Genomic DNA, 21785 nt, shown 5'->3' with positions numbered 1-21785 from the left:
TCACTAGGACATGCAAACTTAAAGCCACAATGAGATACCACCGCACACATATCAGAAGAGCTGAAATGAAAAAGACTGCCAGACACCGCTGCTCGAAATGTCAAATGGTCCAACTCCTTTTGAAAATACTTGGGCAATTTCTTAAAAAGTTAAACATGTATCTGTGGTTAAAAGGAGAGTGCCTATAAATGAAAAGAAGTGGTTCACTTCAGAAACTATTTATAGATGATTTATAACGATTTATTGGTGATTCCTCCCTTGGTTGAAATACACTAAAACATACACCTACTAGATTTTCCAGACAGTCTACTGCTAGGTATTCCCAAGAGAATTGAAAGTTTATGTCCACATAAAGGTCTGTACACAAATGTTCATAGCCCCAACATGAAAACTGCCCAAATGGTCAGCGACAAGTAAATGGGTAAACAAATTGTGGTATATCCATACAAAATAATATGACTCAGCAACAAAAAGGAATGACTTACTGATATACACACAATAGAGATGAATCTCAAAATAATTATGCTGAGTAAAATAAGATAGAAAAAATTTTAAAAAGAATATAGCTGGTGATCAAGAAAATTTTTTTAATGAATAAAGTGGATGAAAATAAAAAGAAATGTTGAGAAAGCAAACTCCTAAGAATAAATTGAAGTGGCAACCCCTTATAGCTTCCCTTATTCAATAGTATTCTTTTCTGAATGATAGACCATCGGTGGAAAAGGAGGAATAAGCTGCTACAAAGCAAAGTCCCTCAGTACAAAGTTGTAAGAAGAACCACCTATACGTAGCTCCTGAAATGAACTGCTATCCCAATACACAAGTGTTCTTCTGCCACTGTTCCGTAGCAGCTGGATAATTCTTTGAAATTATCTTAGAAAGTTGGCCTCATTTCTCTTTTGTATATCATCATCACTAGCCATTAAACTTATACTGACTCTTTTTCCATGAATTGAATTCATTACAAATTTTTAAGAACTAAGGAATGGCCATAGCAGGAGTCCTCGGTTCGTGAGTCTTGGATACAAAGTCCCCTTCCTTGGATTCCTTGTTCTCTGTCTCCCAATTTCCCATCGAGGCAGAGAAATCACCATCCCTATTTCATTCATCTCCCTTGCTCTTCTCTTTTGAAATCCCAAATTCCACTCATCATCACCAATTTCAGCATCATCCTAATATATAACTCTTTCATAAGCTACTATGGTTATGTGTTTTCTGTGACATTACTCCTTTGTCATAAAATAGAATACAAAAGTAAAAGTATAGCACCCATTTCCATTTAAATAAAGTTAGCCCCATGACTCACCTCATTTCCACCAACTGCTTTGGTTAAAATCACTGCAGAAGACACAGGGGGAGGCATGCAACCTACAGTCTGCAAACTGAAACATAAAAAAAAGTGCAATTATAAATAGTATTTTTTCAATCATAGTTTTCACTACATTCACTCTAAAATAGCAGAGCTGCATGAATGAAAGGAGGAGAGTGATCACTGGACCCGCCCTGTGGAGTTCAGGTAATTCCGGGTGAGGCTGCATGGCTTAGAGGTGCTGCAGGTGCCCCAGAAAGCTCTCATTCCATCCACAGGCTAGGGCGATGTTATTTCTTAAATTATTTCAGCTTTTATTATACACTTTAAAAACAATCAAGTTAGAATAAGTGTAGTCATTGAAAGATAACCAGAATGGATAATCCTTTGGTAAACGTGTTGAATTTAGCCTGAGGTTATTTTCAGGTGTCCTTTCCTTACTTTTTTGGGGGGGATGGGGTGGGAGGGAGAAACTCTTTAGGCAAAAATAAAACTTCAAAACCACTTCAAAAATTCAAAAATATTTAACAAAACACAAGCTTACCTGTGCTGATTACTTTCTACAAAATCGCAAGTCAATTCTAAACTTTCATCTCATGAAAGACATTTTCATATTGTTGTAATATCAATATAGAAATAGGCATGGCACAATCATACACTTCCTGGATTCAGACTCTGACAGGGATTCTAGTGTCTATTCTAAATTTGGTTTTTAATTGCAAGATCATGACAAGAAGCCTATTCTCTGAGTTTAGGATAGAAAATACATCACATGACCAGCAAATGAAAAGTATAAGTGAGTAGTAAATCTAAAATGCTAAAGAAAAACACCGTCACTCAGCATCCACATAGAGTATGCATTCTGGGGACAGTGAGTAGTGGCCTAATTGAAATAGAAAGTTCATACAAGGAAAACAGAGCACAGAGGGTCTGACTAATATTTTGAATGCGGGATTATAAATGATTTTTATTAATTTTTATAATAATGAATTGTCTAAACTTTACACAAAGAATTTATATTAGCTCTGAAATAAAAGAAAATGAAAATTTTAATTCATTTTTATAGAATACAACTTTTATGTACTTTCCAGTCAACTCAATATGGTCTCCTTTTAAGGACTATTTTCCCAAGTGATACTAATGTATTCTGTCTGATTATGAATTCCCAGTCTCTGAGCCTTCCTCATGATCATGACCATCATCATCACTAATACTTGCTGAGTATTTACCACATATAGTAGATACTGTTCTAGACACTTTACTCATTTATTCCTCACAAGTACTCAAGAGAAATGTTATTATTCTCATTTTACTGAAAACTGAAATTAAGTAGGAAGTTAAATAACTTGCCCGAACTCATGACGCTGCCTGCCTGTCTAGGGTTAGACTTTCATTCTGGAATTCAAGGTCAAAGACTTACCTCACCTTCAGCCTCCCTGCCTTCCACCTCCTCTACCATCAATATCAGGGATAGGTCCTCTCAGGTATTGTTAGTTTTTCTAACTTGTTTTTATTGTTCCCTCTCTTCTGGCCCCTTCCCTTATATGTACAAAGAAGAGTTCTCCTTATATTAAAAAAAACTATCCATTGAATATTCATGCCTTCTTTAGGTAGGATACTATACAAGGGTATAAAAAAGCATAAGACATTCTTCCTACCTTCAAGGGTGGCAGATGATTCAACACAGAAATGTAGATAATTAACCTCAAAGTAGCAGTGTTGTCTCCTCCAGATGTAATCCTATTTTTTTCATTGTGGCTCCCTGTTGACCTTCTTTAAAGAGCATTCCACCTCCATGACCCAAAAGCTCATTCTCTTTTTACTCTCCTGGGATCTGACTTATGCCCCTTCTACTAGTAAAAGTAGAATCTTAAAAGTAACCAGTGATCTCCTAATCACCAAATCCAATATCCTTTTTCCCATATTCATTCTCCTTACCTTCTTGTTTCTCAAAGATTCTACTGGTTACCATGGTACCTTGTCAATCTAATTTATCTCTTATCTTTTAAGCCAGCTCATTCTAGTTTTTTTGCTGCCTTTCCTGTATTCTTTTCAATCTTATTTTTATATCTGAATCTGCAGGACTACTTTCTAATTTATATTCCTAGCCCTAACATTCATTTCTAAGTTTCTAGCTGCCTATAAATGCTACCTTAATATCTAATGTTGAGTTTATGTATTTTCTAAAAAAAAAAAAAAAAGTCAATATGCCTCTCAATTGACCTATTTCTGTCAATGTGATAGTTTTTTCCTAATGATCCAGTTTGAAACTTTGGAGTTTTGTGTGGTTCTACTCACTTCTCATCAATCAATCACCACAACCAACTTTCCGCTCTTTTCCATGACTGTTGCCATCATCTATCTCCCCTCAGAAACTTTTCACCCAAGTCTGGACATTTCCAAAAGCCTACTGAATGGTCTCTCTTCCTCCACTCTTTCCTTTAACACAGGACCCTGACATAGGAGTCTGCAAGTCCTTAAAGTTAACCTATTAAATCTATACTCTAAATTGTGGAGGGGAAGGGAGAAGAGTGAGCTAGGAAGCTCACTCTTCGGCTAACTCACTTAGCCGAAGTGAGTTAGGCTAAGTTTGTACTCTTTAAGCTTAATACACTGAGGTAAGAATTGTGTGCTTGTTTTATTCAGCATACTGAAGTTGCAAGCCTATTCCACACCATCTGTAAATCCAGATTAATTCTCCTTAATGACCACTTTTTAGCATATCAGACTCTTGTTTGGTACATTAAAGAACTCTCCAACATCTAGGGATTCAGTAGTTCTGGTCTTCAGCAAGTTGGCCTTAAGGAAACTTTGTATCTTCCTCCAAGTAATGTCTCATACTTGAGTTCTCTGGTTTAGAAGTACACAACCTTTGCTGAACCTCTTACCCTTTAACTGATTACACCCCTCATCTGACAAATCATATGATGCCCCATTTTGATTGGCTACTATTTTATATGTATGTCCTACACATCCAACTAAATTGGAAGTTCCCTTAATACAAGCAAAATTAGTTCATATCTTCCTATCTCTTGAGTGCTCTCCACATGGCAGATATTCAATAACTATTGGTTCTTAATACGCATTACACAGAGCTGGACAAAAGTTGGTTTCCAGTTGTGAGCATGCAAAACAGAGTTATTGTTGTATTATTATTATTTAATTAATATATTATTTATTTGTAAGACAATTGCAAACCTATTTGTGTCCGCCTTGTACACTGTTGCTCAAAAATGATGTCATTATATTTATGTGACATTATATGCGTTTCCATAAAATTTTATGTTCATTCTCTCAAACTCAGTCAGTCAGAACAGCACTCTTGATTTTCCCCTTATTTCTCTCCAGTTGAGTAAAGGATGTCATCAAAGACCCAGTGGCTCATATCCCAGATCCAGAAGTCATCCTGATTCTTCCTTGTCCTCTCCCCATATCCTATCCATCCATGGGTTCCAAGAACTCTAATTTTAAAATACATCCTTAAACCCTGGCCAGCTTGGCTCAGCGGTTAGAGTATCAGCCCACGGACCAGAGAGTCCTGGGTTCGGTTCTCACTAAGAGCACATACCTCGGTTGCAGTTTGTCCTCGGCCCCAGTTGGGATCGTGTGGGTAGCAACCACTCGATGTGTCTCTCTCATTTCGATGTTTCTCTCTCTTTCTCCCTCCTTTTCTCCCTCCCACTCTATCTGAAGATAAATGCAAAAATGGCCTCGGGTGAGGATAAAAAAATAAATAAATAAAATACATCCTTATGCATCCATTTCTCCCTACTGCACTGCTGCACCATACTAGCTCCCAAGCTGGTCTCCTAGTTTTCTCTCAGGCCCTTCTACTATCTATTATTCTCCACAGAGTAGCCAGGAGAATCCCCTGCAAATATAAATCAGACAACACCACTTTCTCTTTGAGTTCCCTCCAGTGGTTTTCCTGTGACATTCGGAATAAAATCTGAATGCTTTACCATAGCCTACAATGCTCTGAGTGACTGGTTCCGCCTACCTTTCCAACTCCAAGTCAGAGTATTCCTCCTCCCATCACCAGGCTCTGGCCATCACGGATGCTTTCCTGAACCCAGAACACACCAGGGCTGTTCCGGCTTTAGAGCCCTTGCACATTCTGTTCCCTTTGCCTAGAACACTCTACAATCTAAATTAATCACCAGTCTGTTCACCCAGCCCATTTACTTCATATCACTTATTTCTGTCTTGATCATCTACTATTTACTTCTTTACTCACAATCATATCCAGTCTCTTCTGTGTGCAAAACTAACTGGCTCTTGGCCAATTTTGTTCATTGATGGTTTTTCAATACCTATAATAATTCCTGGCACATAGTAGGAGCTAAATAAATGACTTAATGGATTTCCCTGACACTGTTGTTAAGCAGGCAGTATAAGCAAGATTATCTTCATTTTATAAACTGGGAAACTGAGGCTTAAAACTATTAAATGCTTTTCCTCAAAGTCACATAGCAGATTAGAGACAGGGTCAGAGTGCAATCTTCTGGCTTTAAGTTCAGTATTTAGCTATTATATCATGACGCTAACATTTGGTCACTTTTAAACCAATTCAAGTAATTTTTGAAAATTATTAAATCCTTTAAACATGACATTTTTAATAGAAGAAAAGATTCTAATAAAAATTCATTGTTAATTCAACTATCCAATAAAATAGCACAAGTAAAAAAAATAAATGTTTGTCCCCTGTATATATTTTTTCTTTCTTATACATTTTAAAAGCACATTATACTCAGCCATTATCTGTGTACATTTGGTAAGATAAATTGCAAAAGTTAAAGCACCCAACTGACCTACATTTACACATACATACAGATCATACATCCTCTAGTCTCTTCTCTTTTTCCTCCCAACACAACTCTTTTAAATTCCCAGAATACTGTTCATCTAGAACCTTAAGATTAAGCATATGAGTGTATTTTAACATTCTGTTATAAAATTTTGATGGATCTTCTTGATGAAGCACTATCATTTTAAAGGCTAATAATAATGTTAAAAGTGATTTTACTTTCTTATATGATATCATACATAAGCCCTTTTATATATAGTTGCTACAGAAACAATGTCACTAAAGATGTCCCATTAAAAGTAGACCCTTCAAGAACATATATGCATATATTCATAGCCCGTGGACACAAACAACAGCGCAACAGTGTGGTGAAGACAGGGGTGGGGCTGGGTGGAAGGGGACAAAGAGGGAGGGAAATGGGGACATCTGTAATAGTGTCAACAATAAAACATTAATTAATTAATTAAAAAGGGGACTCCTAAAAATATTTAAACATACCCTTTTAAAAGCCATTCATTGACTGGTGTGACTGATAAAATCTGAAGAAAAAGCCATATTGTTGCTGGGAAGAATGCAAGTGTGAAGATCTGAATGAAAAGATGCAGTCGTATGTGCACCAGAGCACTGGTCAGCTCCTGCATAAAAGGGCACAAAATAACAGAAGTTTAAAAAAAAAATTTCTGAAGAGAGACGATACCAAAATAATATCACATAAATTACTTTTTTTTCATCGAGGTATAATTGGCATAAGACATTATATTAGCTTCAGGTATATAACATGATGATTCAATATTTGTATACACTACAAAATGATCACCACAAATAAATCTAGTTACATCCATCAATTTGGAGTTACTTCATAGCTGAATTTTTTACCTATAAGCATATGCATAAGAGACAAACTTTAAGAAAGAAGTTATTGTTGATGATTATGAAGTTTTCCATGGAGATCATGATTTTTATATAAAATTTATGAAATATTCTAATTGCTTTCAAATATATAATATATCACAACAATTCAGATTTGTGAAATTCTGAACCAGGACTAAGCTAACCACCTTTACACTAGTATATCTGAGAACTGTTGGCACTGTAAACAAACATGTATGTTTAACCATCTGTAAACAAACATGTATGTTTAACCATCTAAAAAAATAATAAATCTGTTTAAAATTTTTAGCAGACCTATCACATTTTAATATAATTAACTTCTAGTCATTATACCAAACCTAGAAAGGCCTCAATTTGGCAAGGTATTACTAAATCTATGCACAAATCATAATTTTTTAAAATGTTCTTCCCAAAAACATTCTATAATTCAAAATGGCTATTTCCACAAAATCGACTCACTAGATTTCTTTGTTAACATTTACTGAAGAGTGCTTATATGCCATCTCTGAGCTTGCCACTTCATGTATATTCTCATTTAATCCTCACAACAACCCCCTTAGGTGGATATTATTGTCCCTATGTTACTGCTGAGGAAATTGAGATTGAAAGCTACTACACAGTGACGCTCAGAATCAAACCCAATAAACCCATGCCTCCTTCATCCACTGTATTGTCCTGTTGTGCTGAAGGGAAAACATTCCCATCAAAAAACATTAGAAGCCAGGCACATGTTATGAGTCTCACAACTAAAAAAAAGGGTACTCAGTTAAATTTGGGGTTTTAAAGATATATTAATTAACAAGTGTTTGCATTTGAATTTCTTTGAGTTATGTGGTTATTTGGTAGAAATAAAATAAATTCAGAAAGTAGTAAAAAACTTATATAAAACATTTAGGCAGTCATTAAAGCACATTCAAAGTTGCCAGAGATTCACTGGTTACAAGCATAGCACTGTAATAAGGTCCCAGTACCCCCAGTTCAAGCAAGACATTCAAAAGACCCTCAGCTTCAAAGGCAGTAGCCTGTTTGATAACTGAATAAATAGTCGGTCAGTGCAGACTCATTCACTGATTACCTCTAGGACCTGTCTCACTGGCTCCCACTATTTCCCTCCCTGAGTGAAGACACACAGTAGTTCCATTTCGGTCACAAGATATCCTTAACCACATCCAAGAAACTTCTGGCAATCTGGAACTAATGTAAGGCAACTGGAAAACACTGGACAGACCAGAAGCCATCCTCCATGGATCAGAGCTAAGAGAAAAGGAGCCATCCTTACAATGAATCAGAAGTTTCACCCAGAAAAACCTGAGCACCAGCAGTTCCAAGAATTCTCAGCAGTCTTGAAACCAAATCTCACACAGATATACTCAGAGGCATTCAATAAATACCAAATACATATCAGTGTTTTCAATTTTTAAACTGTAATAAAATGATTAGCCAGAATGCAGTAATTAAGGCATTTGCATATAGTTCTCATAGAAATACAAAATTTCTAGAAATTCACCCTTCACATATGCTCCCAAATGTGGGAAATGACATATTTTGGAGTTCTCCTTTGCAGCATGTTTATAACAGCAAAACCCTGCAAATTACCTAAATGTCCATCAATAGGGGACCACGAAAATATATCATGACACATTCATAAAATGGAATATTTTTCAGCATACAAAAAGAAACAGAGAGTTCTTTATATGTTGGTAAAAAATAACCTCCAAGATATGTTTTTGAGTTAAATAAGGTAAAGTGGTAAACAGTCTAAAATAACAGTTTAGCCTGGCTGGTGTGGCTCAGTGGTTGAGCATCAACCCATTCACAAAGAGGTCGCTGGTTTGATTCCCAGTCAGGGCACATGCCCAGGTTGTGGGCCCAATCCCCAGTGAGAGGCATGCAGGAGGTGACCAATCAATGTTCTTTCTCATCGATGTTTATATCTCTGTCTCCCTCTCCCTTCCTCTCTCTCAAAAAATCAATTTAAAAAAATAACAATTTTATTTATTTATTTATTTATCTTTACAATTGTTGTTTCATTTATTTAGGCATTCATTGATTGATTTTTTTTTTTATCCTCACCCGAGGACATTTTTTTCCATTTTTTATTCAGATAGAGTGGGAGGGAGAGAGAGAAAGAGAGAGAGAGAGAGAGAAACATTGACGTAAAAGGGACACATCGAGTGGCTGCCACCCGCATGACCCAATCAGGGCCGGGGACAAACTGCAACTGTGGTACGTGCCCTTAGCGGGAACTGAACCCGGGCCTCTCTGGACCGCAGGCCAACGCTCTAACCGCTGAGCCAAACCGGCCAGGGCTAAAAAAATAACAGTTTAAAGGCGGGATACAAATATGTATGTTTTGCACAGAATATCTCTGGAAAGAAACATAGAAACTGTCAACACTAGTTGTCTCCAGAGAAGAGAACTGGATAGACATCTGTTGAAGGGTGTAAGGAAGATTTTTCATCATATATAATTTTGTACCTTTTGATTTATGTACATAAGGTAAACAAAATGTAAATTATCTTATTTTTATTATATAAGTGAAGAAAAGTTAAAGTGTTAAATTACATGAAAAATTATTATTATACAATGTTCCATTGGGAAAAAAAACCTATATATGCATGTATGTGTGGGTATATGTATGCAAGTATGTGTATACTATATATATATATATATAATTTTTAAATGTATTTTATTTTTAAAATATTCTGTATGTAAAATATGTTTAAGAAAAACAGAACTAAAAACACACACAGATGTTAGAACAGTTGTCTTACTCTTTCTAATCTTTCTACAATGGGGAAATACCACTTCTGTAATCAGAAAAGAGTTATGAAAAATAAAATGCAGTTAGAGAATACTGGCTGGCCTAATAAATGACAATTAGAAACAACTGATATCACATCAGAATAATGGAACCGTGAAGAACCCAGCAAAATGAATCACAAGGGCCTACTCTGTTGGGTCATACGGGGCCTCTTAACAACAGGGAAATAACAGATATGAAGTGTTTCTAAGAAAGATTTTCAAGACTGCCATAAAAACCTAGTGTTATCTATTTTCTAGATCTTCATACAACGTTAAAAGAGAAAATGAGGTAACCCTGGAAAAGAAAAAGCAAGTAACATAATAAAATCCATATATATCCATGTAGAATTTAGAGCCACTTACTGAAATAAATAATTGAAAAGTTGATTCTGCATATCGTTTTGTTTATTCACATGTAATGTAGGTCAAATTCCATTAAAATAAACTTAAGGAGATACTCCGCCTACTGATTATCCCAGAGTCTCACTGACAGCATCAAGAATGGCTTAAAATCAGGGACTCTGCCTGGGATGTAGAAATATTTTCATTGTATACCAATTTCCCTTCTAACCTTACATGGCCTTTACTTGATTTCTGAGGGTCAGCCTCAGAGCTCTGGGATGGAAACAAGCAGGATGAACCTAAAGTTTGGGATTGTAGTGACTCCATTCTGACCCTCAGTTACTGCACATACACACCCTGGCAGTTTCTTTTTTGTAAACATAAGGGCCTTGAGAAACCCAAAGAAAACTATAATGACAGGGGGTTAATGATGGCCTTGAGAAACTCAGAGGAACCATGAGAAAAAGATTAATGGTTGCCCTAACCTCTAACACCTGCTCTTGCCCCCTTTCCATCAGTTCCCCGCCTTAACGGGGTCAAAAGCGGCACCAAGAACGTAGTTTTTTTCTCTGTAGTTTGTGTCTATATACACAGGCAACAAAGAAGGCTCAGGGCTGTCAATTTGGGGAGAGCTCCCCTTCAGCCCACCGGTGTAATGAAGTGCTCCTTTACAATTCGCTGGTGTCTCTGGTTATCTCGCTGACAGCTTACAACAGGATTTGCTATATTTACTTCTGAGTGAATGGGAATTTAAAAAATAATCTGCTTAGGAAACTAAGGGAAAACCTGTATGTTCTGCTCTACTCAGGACTCCTTGCAGGCCGAGCTTCCTGCTCATCTCGGTTTCTACTCCAGCACCTGGCGCGGTACCTTATAGACACAGGCACTTGATAGGTTATTTGTTTAAATAAACTGGTCTTGCCATGGTCTGTTAAGTGACAAATCCTCTGAAACTGTAGGTTTGAAATTAGCTATATATAAAATATATTTCAAATGTGACCTTATTACACTTCAGTACAATAAAATTTCAGAAATAATTTCAAGACGCATTTCAAAACTAGAAATCAGCAGTTATAAAATGGAAGATTTAGCATGAAATATTTTTAGCATGACATATCAACACAGAGTTCTTTATAATTTTAATAAATGAGCAAAATAAATTTTAGAATACACATCATTACATCAATGTACGAGTAAAACTACATAAAATGTTCAGTACGAATCAAATCCGAATGGGACCACTGTAAATGCTTTCCAGTAAACTCAAGTCAATAATAACTCACCGTCTCCTGTGTGCAAAAATGCACTATTCTAAGACCTAATAGGATAAAAAAGTAATTGTTCCAGCTAAAATTAATTTAAGATTATTAACTAGAAAACAAATAACAACAAGATTGCTACCATCTAACTTACAACTGTTTGGTTGCCCAGGAAATTAGCAGGGCTTAGAAATGGTTTAACTTTGCACAATGATACAATCTAGGGCATCTTAAGTTAAATGGATCTTGAAAATGACTTAATGTTGTATTAGCTTCAGAAGGGTCTTTTATGAAGGAAATGGCTCTGATGGCTACTTAGATACATGAGAATGCACAGGGATCCAGGCATTTCATCATTAGAGCCAAATTAGCTGTATGACTCTCAAGGTTTCCTAGGTGCTTACAGAAGAATCCAGTCCTTAGAGAATTGCTAGTAACTGTGACAATCCTTCTTCAACTTGTGCATCCCACGTAGTTGGCTGCTTTACAAAATAGCATTAAGCAAAAAGCTAAGGAGAGAATCAAGTTTCTTGCCAGATTTCCCATGGCATAAGCAAAGGCTGGAGCCATTAAGCCTCCACCAGGGAGTGTAGTTAGAGCAACCCCCCAAGAGGACTGGAGTGAGGCAGCGGCTTCACAAAGAGCACTAGCCAAGGCCAGCAGGAAGACCCCTGAGCTGACCAGCAGCACAGGAGTGGCAAATATCTTTCTGTACATTGTGTCCCACATTTGAGGACGAATAGAACTCTGGTGTTGACAGGTAAAGCCTGTGCTCTCTAAGAACTAATCAAAGTCCTTTCTTATCAATATAATTTACAAAAAGTGGAATCTGACATATTTAGGGAATCCCATCCATGTTAGCTATTTTCAGAATATCAGTAATCAGTAAGACTATTTCTCATTCTTGAGACACAATTTATCTGTCACAGACACTACATATGGATCCCATCTATATCCCAAATGCCCCAATGGAAAGATTTATACCAACCTGCTAACTACAGAATACAAAAATTTAGTAAAACTATATTTTTTTCCATGTTGCTACTAAGATGATCGTAAAGGAGGTAAGTAAATATGATCTTCATTAAAATCACACATTAAAAAGGCAAGATATGATACACAAATAGAATTGTAAGTTTTAAAGGCATTAACAACAACAAAAATCCTTACACAGTAAGATTTCCCTGTTTACATAAGACTAAGCATCTTAGAATGACAACGTTTAAACCTCTATGTAATTTCTTCAAAAGCAAGTGGGTATTCTCTCCTTTTTTTCTTCCATTATGAGTCAAAACAGAATCATAAATTCTACTCATTCCGCTATCAGGTTTAAAAATGTCTGGGTTTCTCTAATTCCAAGGAATCCCATGTTCAGTGACACCTGGATCATTAAATAACATCATCTGTATGTCTTCATGATAGAGTATGACTTAGTATGAAAAATACCAATACTTTAAAGCATCTATTAACATTTAATATACAGCACTAGCAAAGATATACATTTTTTTAAAACACAATTTAGTTAAAAGTTATAACAAATATTACTTGAACAGCATCAATCTTGGGAATAAAAGATGAGCCACAAAGTTATGGGAACTCAAATAAACATCAACAGCCTAAGGGTGCTAGAGCAGACACCACTATAGTTACCACCATAATCTGAGGAAGACCTGAGGAGATGCATCATTCAGTTGCCATGTTAAAAACATACTCATTATAACCACATCTTCAGGGTCCCTGCTGCTTGACTTTAAAGGTTCTAGTATATGTACATACAAAACATATATATTAGGCTGAAGTCCAAATTATCTTCTGTTATAGTGAAGCCTTCAGACTACAACTACATACAGCTTTACAAAAGGATTCTGAAAGTTTAAAATACTAAGTATAAATTAAATGTTTCTCTCTGCTTTTCATGTGCCCCATATGTGACAGTACCTCTGTTTTTAATGATAGTCCACTGTTAAAGAATATTGTTGCAACAGCAATGTAGGAGACAGTTATTTCTGGCTTCAGTGGTCCTAAAGAGAGAGAAATTGGTTACTGTTAGATGAGAATTTCCAGTAGATAACTGGGTATGAAAGACAAATCCATCAGAGAAGGACAAATAGTACTTTCATTCTTAGTGTTGACCCTGGTATACTACTGTCCTCACAGAGTTAAGCATTTGCTGTGATACGGTCTAATTCTAGAGAGGAGTTTCCAGAAGGCAAGTACCATGGCTGTCCAGTTCAGCACAGTGTTCTTAGACCAGAAGAATAAAAATAAACTCTGCGCTCACACAGGAGAACAGAGTCAACATAGGTCCTAATCACATTGCCACAGAATCAGTTCCCAAATGGAAAGGAGAGAATCAATGGAAGAAGTTATGTTCTCTTTAGCAAATATTATTTTATTTCTTCTAGGATACTTGTATTCATAAAATAAAAGCTTGTGTTCATGCATACATTCAGTTCTCCCTAAGAGTATTCAATCTACAAATAATTATTGAGCACTTGCTATGTGAGAGTACTTAACAACATGCTGTTAAGATGGTAATTATTATAAAATTGTGCCCGGCCCTGGGCATACTGTAGTGAACCAGACAGGCCTGATCTTTGCCCCCTAAAAAACTCTCTCTGAAGTTAGGCTGGCAACATCCTAGATGTGTTAATGTTGTGAGTATAATAGGGGTAACCCTAACCTTTATTTATTTTTGTGGCTTGCACACAATTGGCTTAAAGACCTAATGTGCTAACCAATGGACAACATTCTTTTAAAAGATGTAGTCTGAGCCCTGGCCGGTTTGGCTCAGCAGTTAGAGCGTTGGTCCTTGGACCAAAGAGTCATGGATTTAATTCTGATCAAGGGCATGTACCTCAGTTGTGGTTTGGTCCTGGGCCCTGGTGGGGGTCATGTGGGAGGCAACCAATCGATGTGTCTCTCTCACATGGATGTTTCTCTCTCTCTCTCCCTTCCTCCTCTATATAAAAAAATCAATGGAAAAATATCCTCTGGTGAGGATTAAAAATAATAAAAAATAATAATCTGGTGAATAAAATATGGTTTAAAATAAATAAATAAAAGATGTAGTCTTGAGAAAATGCCATTTTATAACTGTATACAAGTGATTGTCTGACCAGGCAATTTTGCGCCCCACCGACATTTGACAACATTTAGAAACTTCTTAGTTGTTTTAACTCAGGAATTAGGAAGTGTGGCTGGCATCCAGTGGCAGAGACCAGGAATACTGCTAAACATCATGGAAGGCACAGGATAGCGCTCCCAACAACAAAGAATTATCATGACCAAAATGTCAGTAGTGCTGAAGTTGAGAAACTCTGACCTATACCCACAGTTTAAAATCTGAGATCATCTCATATTTGATATTCTATTCAACCCTCTGTGCTGAGTTAAATAGTATCCTCCCGAACATTTGTGTCCACCCAGAACCTGTGAAGGGGACCTTATTTGGAAATACGGTCTTTGCAGATGTAATCAAATTAAGAAGTCTTATTGGATCAGTGTGGGCCTTACTCCAATGACTGGTATTACACAAAGAGGGAAATGTGGACTCTGTCACACACAGAGGAAAGGTGGCCATGTGAAGGCAGAGGCACAGACTAGAGTTATGTTACCAAGGGATACTGACGGCCGGCAACCACAGGCTGGGAGAAGCCAGGAAAGAGTCTTCCCTAGGGCCTTCGGTGGAAGCATGGCCTGCGAACATCGTGATCAGACCTTAGCCTCCAGAACTGTGAGGAAGCAAATTTCTGTCGTTGGAAGCCACCCTGTTTGTGGTAATTTGCTATGTCAATTCTAAGAAACTAAAACACCTTTTTTAAAAATCCTCACTGGATGACATTTTTGCATTTATCTTCAGATAGAGTGGGGGAGAGAGAGAGGGAGGAAGAGAGAAAGAGAAACACATCAACGTGAGGGAGACACATCGACTGGTTGCCATCCGCACGACCCCAACCGGGGCCAGGGACAAACTGCAACCAAGGTATGTGCCCTTAGCAGGAAACGACCCGGGACTCTCTCGTCCGCGGGCCGACACTCTAACCACTGAGCAAATTGGCCAAGGCTAATACACCTTGTTAAGCAAAACAACAGGACCGCATCCATGGCTCCTCCGTTCCCTGTAACTCCACCATCCACCTACAGTTCTTGCTCCATTCAAGCTCAGGAAAAATCACCATTCATTCAGTCAACAAATATTTATTGAGCAACTACTATATTTTAGGCACTGTAATATATCAGTGAACAAAAGAAAGATCTCCTCAAACAATGCCAAAAATTCTTTTATGTACCTGGTATTTACACAGATCATTTTACTGAGACCTGAGAAAAGGAAGCAAAAGGAAGAAGTAAGTGCCAACAGCATTACCTACCAGGGCAGTAGAGGCTGTTCAGAAACTTCAAAGGACGTACATTGTTGTTCTACCTGTGAGTGAAGCTGTCTCAGCAGCTCACACTTAGAAATAATATTTCCTCAACAACTGAGACAGGTAATTCAGAAGCAGATGTTAAAGTCAAGGAGTCTGGCTTGTTTGGAAAAGTACATGCCTCCCAGGAATTTTAAATACCATTTTTAAAAACCCATATCATTTTTATTTTCCTCCAATCTCCTGTTGTTTTTATCAGACTTTATGCTTGTCAACGTGGTTCTGCCCACAGCGGTGCCTCCAGAATTTCCATATAAGGATGGGTCAGAGTTAGCAATCTGGTCGCAAGTGAGAGCCAGGGAACATGTCTAAGACACATCTCCAATAGCCAGCACATGGCATTTGCTTAGATTGCATGTTTCTTTGGGGCAGTTAAAGCATCTACCTTAGTTGGCCAACAGCCAAAATTTTAAAAAACTCTTCCCATAGTTCACGTATACATACATAAATACACATGGTAACTGCTAACTAATTGGCGTCATTCAGTAGAATGAATTTTGACTTTCAATGTTTTAAATCGTGGAGACAGGTTATACTGCTGTTGTTTTATTAGAGGCAGCTCTAAATAACTCTAAACCACGAAAGGACATGGTGAGGGTATTCCAGGGCTACCTACAAGATACCTTTTAAAAAGAAGGAGGACATTGTTCTGAGAAACCTAAGGCCCCAGTGAGACATGATCACCAAAATGGCAATAGACAGCTCAACTTCTGAATGTGGACCTCGAAGCCACCCAGGGCTACAATAAAACTTGGTAAGTATTTGCACAGAGGTGACAAGTTAAAACTACTATTTAAAAATGATACCTGGCCCTCTCCAAGGTAATGATTATATCCTCCACATCACCAAAATACCAGATCCAGATCTTAAGATGACTATGAAGCTACAGTGGAAATACAAGTTTTAACTTTTCCTTTAAACAAAAGCAAAATAATATTTATCAGTGAAAATAAAATGAGGTAGTAAAATCAAACAAAAAAATTGGCCATAAAAAAATGAAGCAATTTTTGGACTCCAGAACTCATTCGTTTTAATGGGGAAAAAGAAAATGATTTGGAATGCTTAAGACTGCAAGGGGCCTGGCCAGTGTGACTCAGTGGTTAGAGCGTTGGCCCTCGGACTGAAGGGTCTCGGGTTTGATTCCTGGTCAAGGGCACGTACCTGGGTTTTGGGTTCGATCCCCAGCCTCGGTCAAGGGGTGTGCAGGAAGCAGCCAATCTAAGTGTCTCTCTCACATCGATGTTTCTCTCTCTCTCCCCCCTGCCCTCCTCCCTCCCTCCCTCCCTTCTACTCACTCTAAAAATCAATGAATGGAAAAAATATCCTCGAGTGAGGATTAACAACAACAACAAAAAGAATGCAAGGAACTATTACTGTTTCATAAAATCTACCCATCACCAAATTAAATTTCACTTCTAAACCTAATCTAAGATATTCATGCCAATGCATTGAAGCTTATAGCATGTTTCTGGTTGTGTTCTTTTTTTATTCTATGGAAAAACAAAGCAGTTTCCTTTTTAGGGTTTATGTATTATCAATGGCAGTCATTTAAGTTAAGATGCAGGTAGAAACGAGAAAGTTACTCTGTACTTCCAAAGAAGTAAACCTTTCTCTTCCCAAGAATGAACAGCACAGTGCTGAACTCAAGTAAACTCTAAGGTGTGCATAGCTCAGAGTTTCCTCAGGTGTCAATGGAACACATTAATGGCACCTCAGATCTATATACATTTACATCTATTGCGGCTCTTTATTTTCAACTTCCTATTTACTTAAAAATAAAACGTAAGTAAAAAGAACAGTGAACTAAGAAATAAATTACCTGGCTAGTACCTACTATACTTTTTTCCATTTGAAGTCATTCAACTTCTCTAATTTTAGGGTTCCCACGTCTATACATTTTCTGCCATACATAACTTACCAATTGGCTATGAAGATGTTTTTAAGCAGAGGTCAGATCATAGTTGTGATGAAGTCTTACACTTAAAAATAAAGAGTGTAGTCATTAAGGTACTGATCCAGGTAAAGGTGAAGTGAGCATCTTAACAAGTTGAAGACTACCCAAGCTTTTCCTATTTAAAAGAATGTCTAGAAAAACTATTCTTCTGAACATTGTTCAGTCAGTGTGAATGTATTAAAAATCCTAATCCCAATGTACAAAGCCCATAAATGGAAACTTTGGCTAAAAGTTAGAAGCAAAAGGAGATGCTTTAAATCAGTGGTTCTCAACCTTCCTAATGCTGCGACCCTTTAATACAGTTCCTCATGTTGTGATGACCCCCGACCATAAAATTATTTTCGTTGCTACCTCATAACTGTAATTTTCTACTGTTATTAATCGCCATCTGAAATATGTGTTTTCCGATGGTCTCAGGTGACCCCTGTGAAAGGGTCATTCGACCCCCAAAGGGGTTGCGACCCACAGGTTGAGAACTGCTCCTTTAGACCCTTCTAACGAGCAGAATAAGACAGAAATATTTTTAGCTACCATTCCTTTCTGTGTTCCTAGATTTCCTTTGGATTAACTAGTGGAGTGAAAGTGTTACTTGACAATATTTGGAGATTTTTGTTTTTGTTTTTTAATTTAAGAGGTTATAATGTCAATCAAGAACTCAGCAGAAGTGTTAAGAACTTGGCCTGACAGCCTATATAAGAAACCCCAAACAACTGTTTGCTTAACTTCTGCTTTTAGAGAAAGTAACTTTTACATGTGGACAGCTATCAGAGAAATCATATGAGTTTACTGTTGTCTAATATTAGTGGATTCTGTTCTGTTCCCTTGGGCTAAAATTCAGGGCACAGAAGATTAAAGAGAACCCTTCTTTATCATGGTTATTCATGTTTAATGATTTTTCACCAAGAAATTGTGTATGGATTTGGCAACTGGTATAAAATAAGGGGGAGTCCTGGTCTCCAGTCCTTCCTCTTTCCTAGCTAACTTAACCTATGGTCAGTCCCATGACCTCAGGTCTCAGTATCTTTAACTGTGAAGGAAGTCTGTTGGCTTAAAACACTTTTAAAATCCCTTTTAGCCCTGGTTGGTTTGGCTTAGTGGTTAGAGTATCGGCCTGTGGACCAAAGAGTCTCAGGTTGGATTCCCAGCCCTGGTCAGGGCGAGTGCAGGAGGCAACCAGTAGAAAGCACATCAATGTTTCTCTCTCTCTCCCGCCTCCCTCCCTTCAACTCTCTCTTTAAAAAAAAAAAAAAAAAAAAAATCCTGTTAGCTCTTAATGTTCTATTCTTTTAAAATTAAACAAAGAAACGAATTATCCTAAATTAATAGTATAAAGACTAGTGGAAATAGGAAACAATATTTCTAAGGTACAATAATATACCAAAACATCAAGAAGCAGAGTAGAGGGAAGAAATAAGATTATAGACTCTATCTCAGACATGCCACAGGAAGTCCTAGGGAAATGATTCAGCATTCAACAATCCTTCTTCCCAAGGAGCACCCAGGAAATGTAAGGGAAACGGTATTTAACCACACCTAGGCCTTGCGGATCTAAACTTAAAGATCATACATCACCTGTAGCTTCACCCTAACATCGAGCAAATAAACGATCTAACACCAGTAGCTATAAAATGTACTAGTGAAGCTAGTCAAGTGTGCGTTTCAGATCACCAGAAGACACTCACTTTAATTCTCACTATCCAGCTAGCTGCAGAGGCAGGGGGTACTCCCCTGACAGAACCTGAAATATTGACATTCACAAGTTTCCACAAAGCTCACAGAGCTTTGTTGAAGAAGAAAATGGTACTTTCAGGGAGAGAAGCCACCACAGGCAACAGCTTTATTCTCGGATATGTACCCTACACATTTGTACTAAGTTGAATATAGGAGGGAAAAAAGTTTTAGTCCCCACAATCTTCATTCAAGGAATTCCTTTTACATGTTCCCTGAAGCGACTCCTCAGTGGAGGAATTGAAGGGAAAGGGTAGAAGGAACCACTGTCCTCCTGAGAGGTCATTTTATTCACTCTCATCATGTTTTAACAACAAGGCACAAATAACTCCTGCCACTTCCTAACATAAAGATCTCCCATGCTCACTTCTCTCCTGATCTGTTCCTGTTGTATGACTGATTATTAAACCTGTCAATAAGCATGGAAACTGACCAACAAGGTCAGAAAGACAATAAATTGAAAAAAATTCAATTGATGTTTATGAAAAGTAGGACATGATGGGGGTGAAGGGGCATAAAAGGCTAATGATGTTTCCAGTCATGTCCACCAGTGCTCATCCCACATTACAAGGCTCCCACTATTCAGGATTTGAGTCTGACTTTAGTCCGCCTACATTTCCTTGCCAAAATACACACTGCACAGAGTCTAACACAGCCGGTATCTGTTAGACCACTGCTCAGTGCAGCTCCTGAGTCCCGCCAGGCGCACACGGAAGTGGTGTCCTGTAAGGAAAATGTGCAACGTGTCAGCCAGCTTGGGAGTTTCTGGGGCAGCAGCAGAGGCTGCAGACCATCACTCCCCAACCTGTGGGCCACAGAACCTGAGCTGGAGGAGGAAGGGGTGACCCTGGCTCTTCTTCTTCCCCCACTGTTTTTTTTTTTTTTTTTTAACAGAGGCGGGGTGTTTGGAAACGGACAAGGTAATGAGATAGATAAGGAAGCCCTCGCAGGCTAGCCTCCCGTGGGACAGGATGCTACTTCGAAGGGAAGAGAAATAAGTTTCATTTCATTCTCAGTCACCTCACTCCTTGACACTAAGGGTACGCACCGACCGTTCGCGGGAAAGGTAACCTGCGTTCAAAGTCGCTCGTCTCATTCCTCATTACAAGTACCCTCCGCGGATGGCACATTAAAACACCAGCAAAAGGGCCGAAAGACACCCGGGGCAGGTCAGTGCCCCCGAGGGAGGCAGACCCTTCCGCGTGCGGTCTCCCTCCCTTTCCCAGACTCGCAAATTAGTTCTGAAGCGGGGACCGCGGGGGAGCGTGCGGAGGTGCAGACTTACCCCCGTTCACCCCTATGGACGGCTCCAGCTTAGCTCCGGCGATCGCCAGCACTATTCCAATCATGAACCATTCTTTCCTCATTCGCTCCAGCAGCCTCATGTTTGTTAGGGTGGGTGCGTTTTGTTTATTTGTTTGCCTTTTTTCCTTTCTAAACTGCGACCACTTAATCCCCGGGATGTCTCCACACTTTCCACGGTCCCTCTTGACATGCAGCAGAGCAAGTCAAATTGCTACTTGTAAACTAAAGACCAGGGGGTTGCTCCGGCGGCTTCGAGGAGGGCTGGGAGTAGTAGTATCCAGTGACAGGAAAGCCTCACTGAGCGCCGCCATCACTACCATGCGCCTCCTAAGAGAAGCGCACAGGGCCAGACCCGCTCTGGCCACTGCTCCCAAGCGCGAATGCCCTGCCCCGGACAGTAGGGCTGGCCCGCGCAGGAGGTCGAGGAAAAGAGGCTGGCTGCCGGCTGGGGCTCACAGACTCGCCACTTCCAAGGCCTGCGGAATCATAGATGACTAGGGCAAGGAGAGACGTGAGGCGCCACAGACACCTAGCCTTATCAAGGGTCCCACTCCAACAAACCTTTAGGCACAGCCGCCCGCGCCCCTGGAGCACATCTACGGAGAGGTTCTTTTGCTTCGCCACGAGACTGTGGGAAAGGCCAGCTTGCGCTGGGTCGGACATTTATCGGCATCTGCAGCGGGGTGCAGGTTTTTTGTGGGCGCGCTTCTTCGGGGCATTACGACGCTTCCCCGACGCCGGCGATGACGTATGCGCGGGAGGGGGGTGGAGGCCACGCTCTGTCTCCCACTTCCCCGACTGAGCCGCTGGAGTTAGACGCGTCCCGAACCGGCGCGGGAAAGCGGCTCCACCGTCGGGGGCGTACCGGGAGCGGTGGGGAGGCTTCAGCCGCGGGATGGACTGAAAATTGGGCGCCGAGCCGCCGCCCAAGTCCACAGGACCCCTGCCTTCCCGCGTC

At 39.0% G+C, this 21785-nt stretch overlaps 1 protein-coding gene across 11 annotated transcripts in view; it reads right to left on the bottom strand.

Moving 5' to 3' along the window:
* SLC10A7 (solute carrier family 10 member 7) overlaps positions 1-21123 on the bottom strand; it is a 219334-nt gene extending 198211 nt beyond the window's left edge. For 3 of the 11 annotated variants that reach the window (XM_036240395.1, XM_036240397.1, XM_036240398.1), the window contains exons 1-4: positions 20808-21080; positions 13352-13434; positions 6615-6751; positions 1307-1382 (exon numbers count right to left, since the gene is read on the bottom strand). In XM_036240395.1, coding sequence (XP_036096288.1) covers positions 1307-1382; positions 6615-6751; positions 13352-13434; positions 20808-20907 — 396 coding nt within the window. In that variant the 5' untranslated portion in view covers positions 20908-21080. Of the gene's footprint in view, positions 1-16; positions 183-1306; positions 1383-6614; positions 6752-13351; positions 13435-20807 lie in introns of those variants that run through there. The other 8 variants (XM_036240394.1, XM_036240399.1, XM_036240400.1 and 5 more) reach the window with 5 other exon arrangements.
* Between the last annotated feature and the right edge of the window lie 662 nt (positions 21124-21785).

This window comes from Molossus molossus, unplaced genomic scaffold (assembly GCF_014108415.1).
Source record: "Molossus molossus isolate mMolMol1 unplaced genomic scaffold, mMolMol1.p scaffold_m16_p_4, whole genome shotgun sequence".
Classification (NCBI taxonomy): domain Eukaryota; kingdom Metazoa; phylum Chordata; class Mammalia; order Chiroptera; family Molossidae; genus Molossus; species Molossus molossus.
Note: the sequence above shows the minus strand (reverse complement) of the source record. Positions and strands in the feature narration are given on the sequence as shown.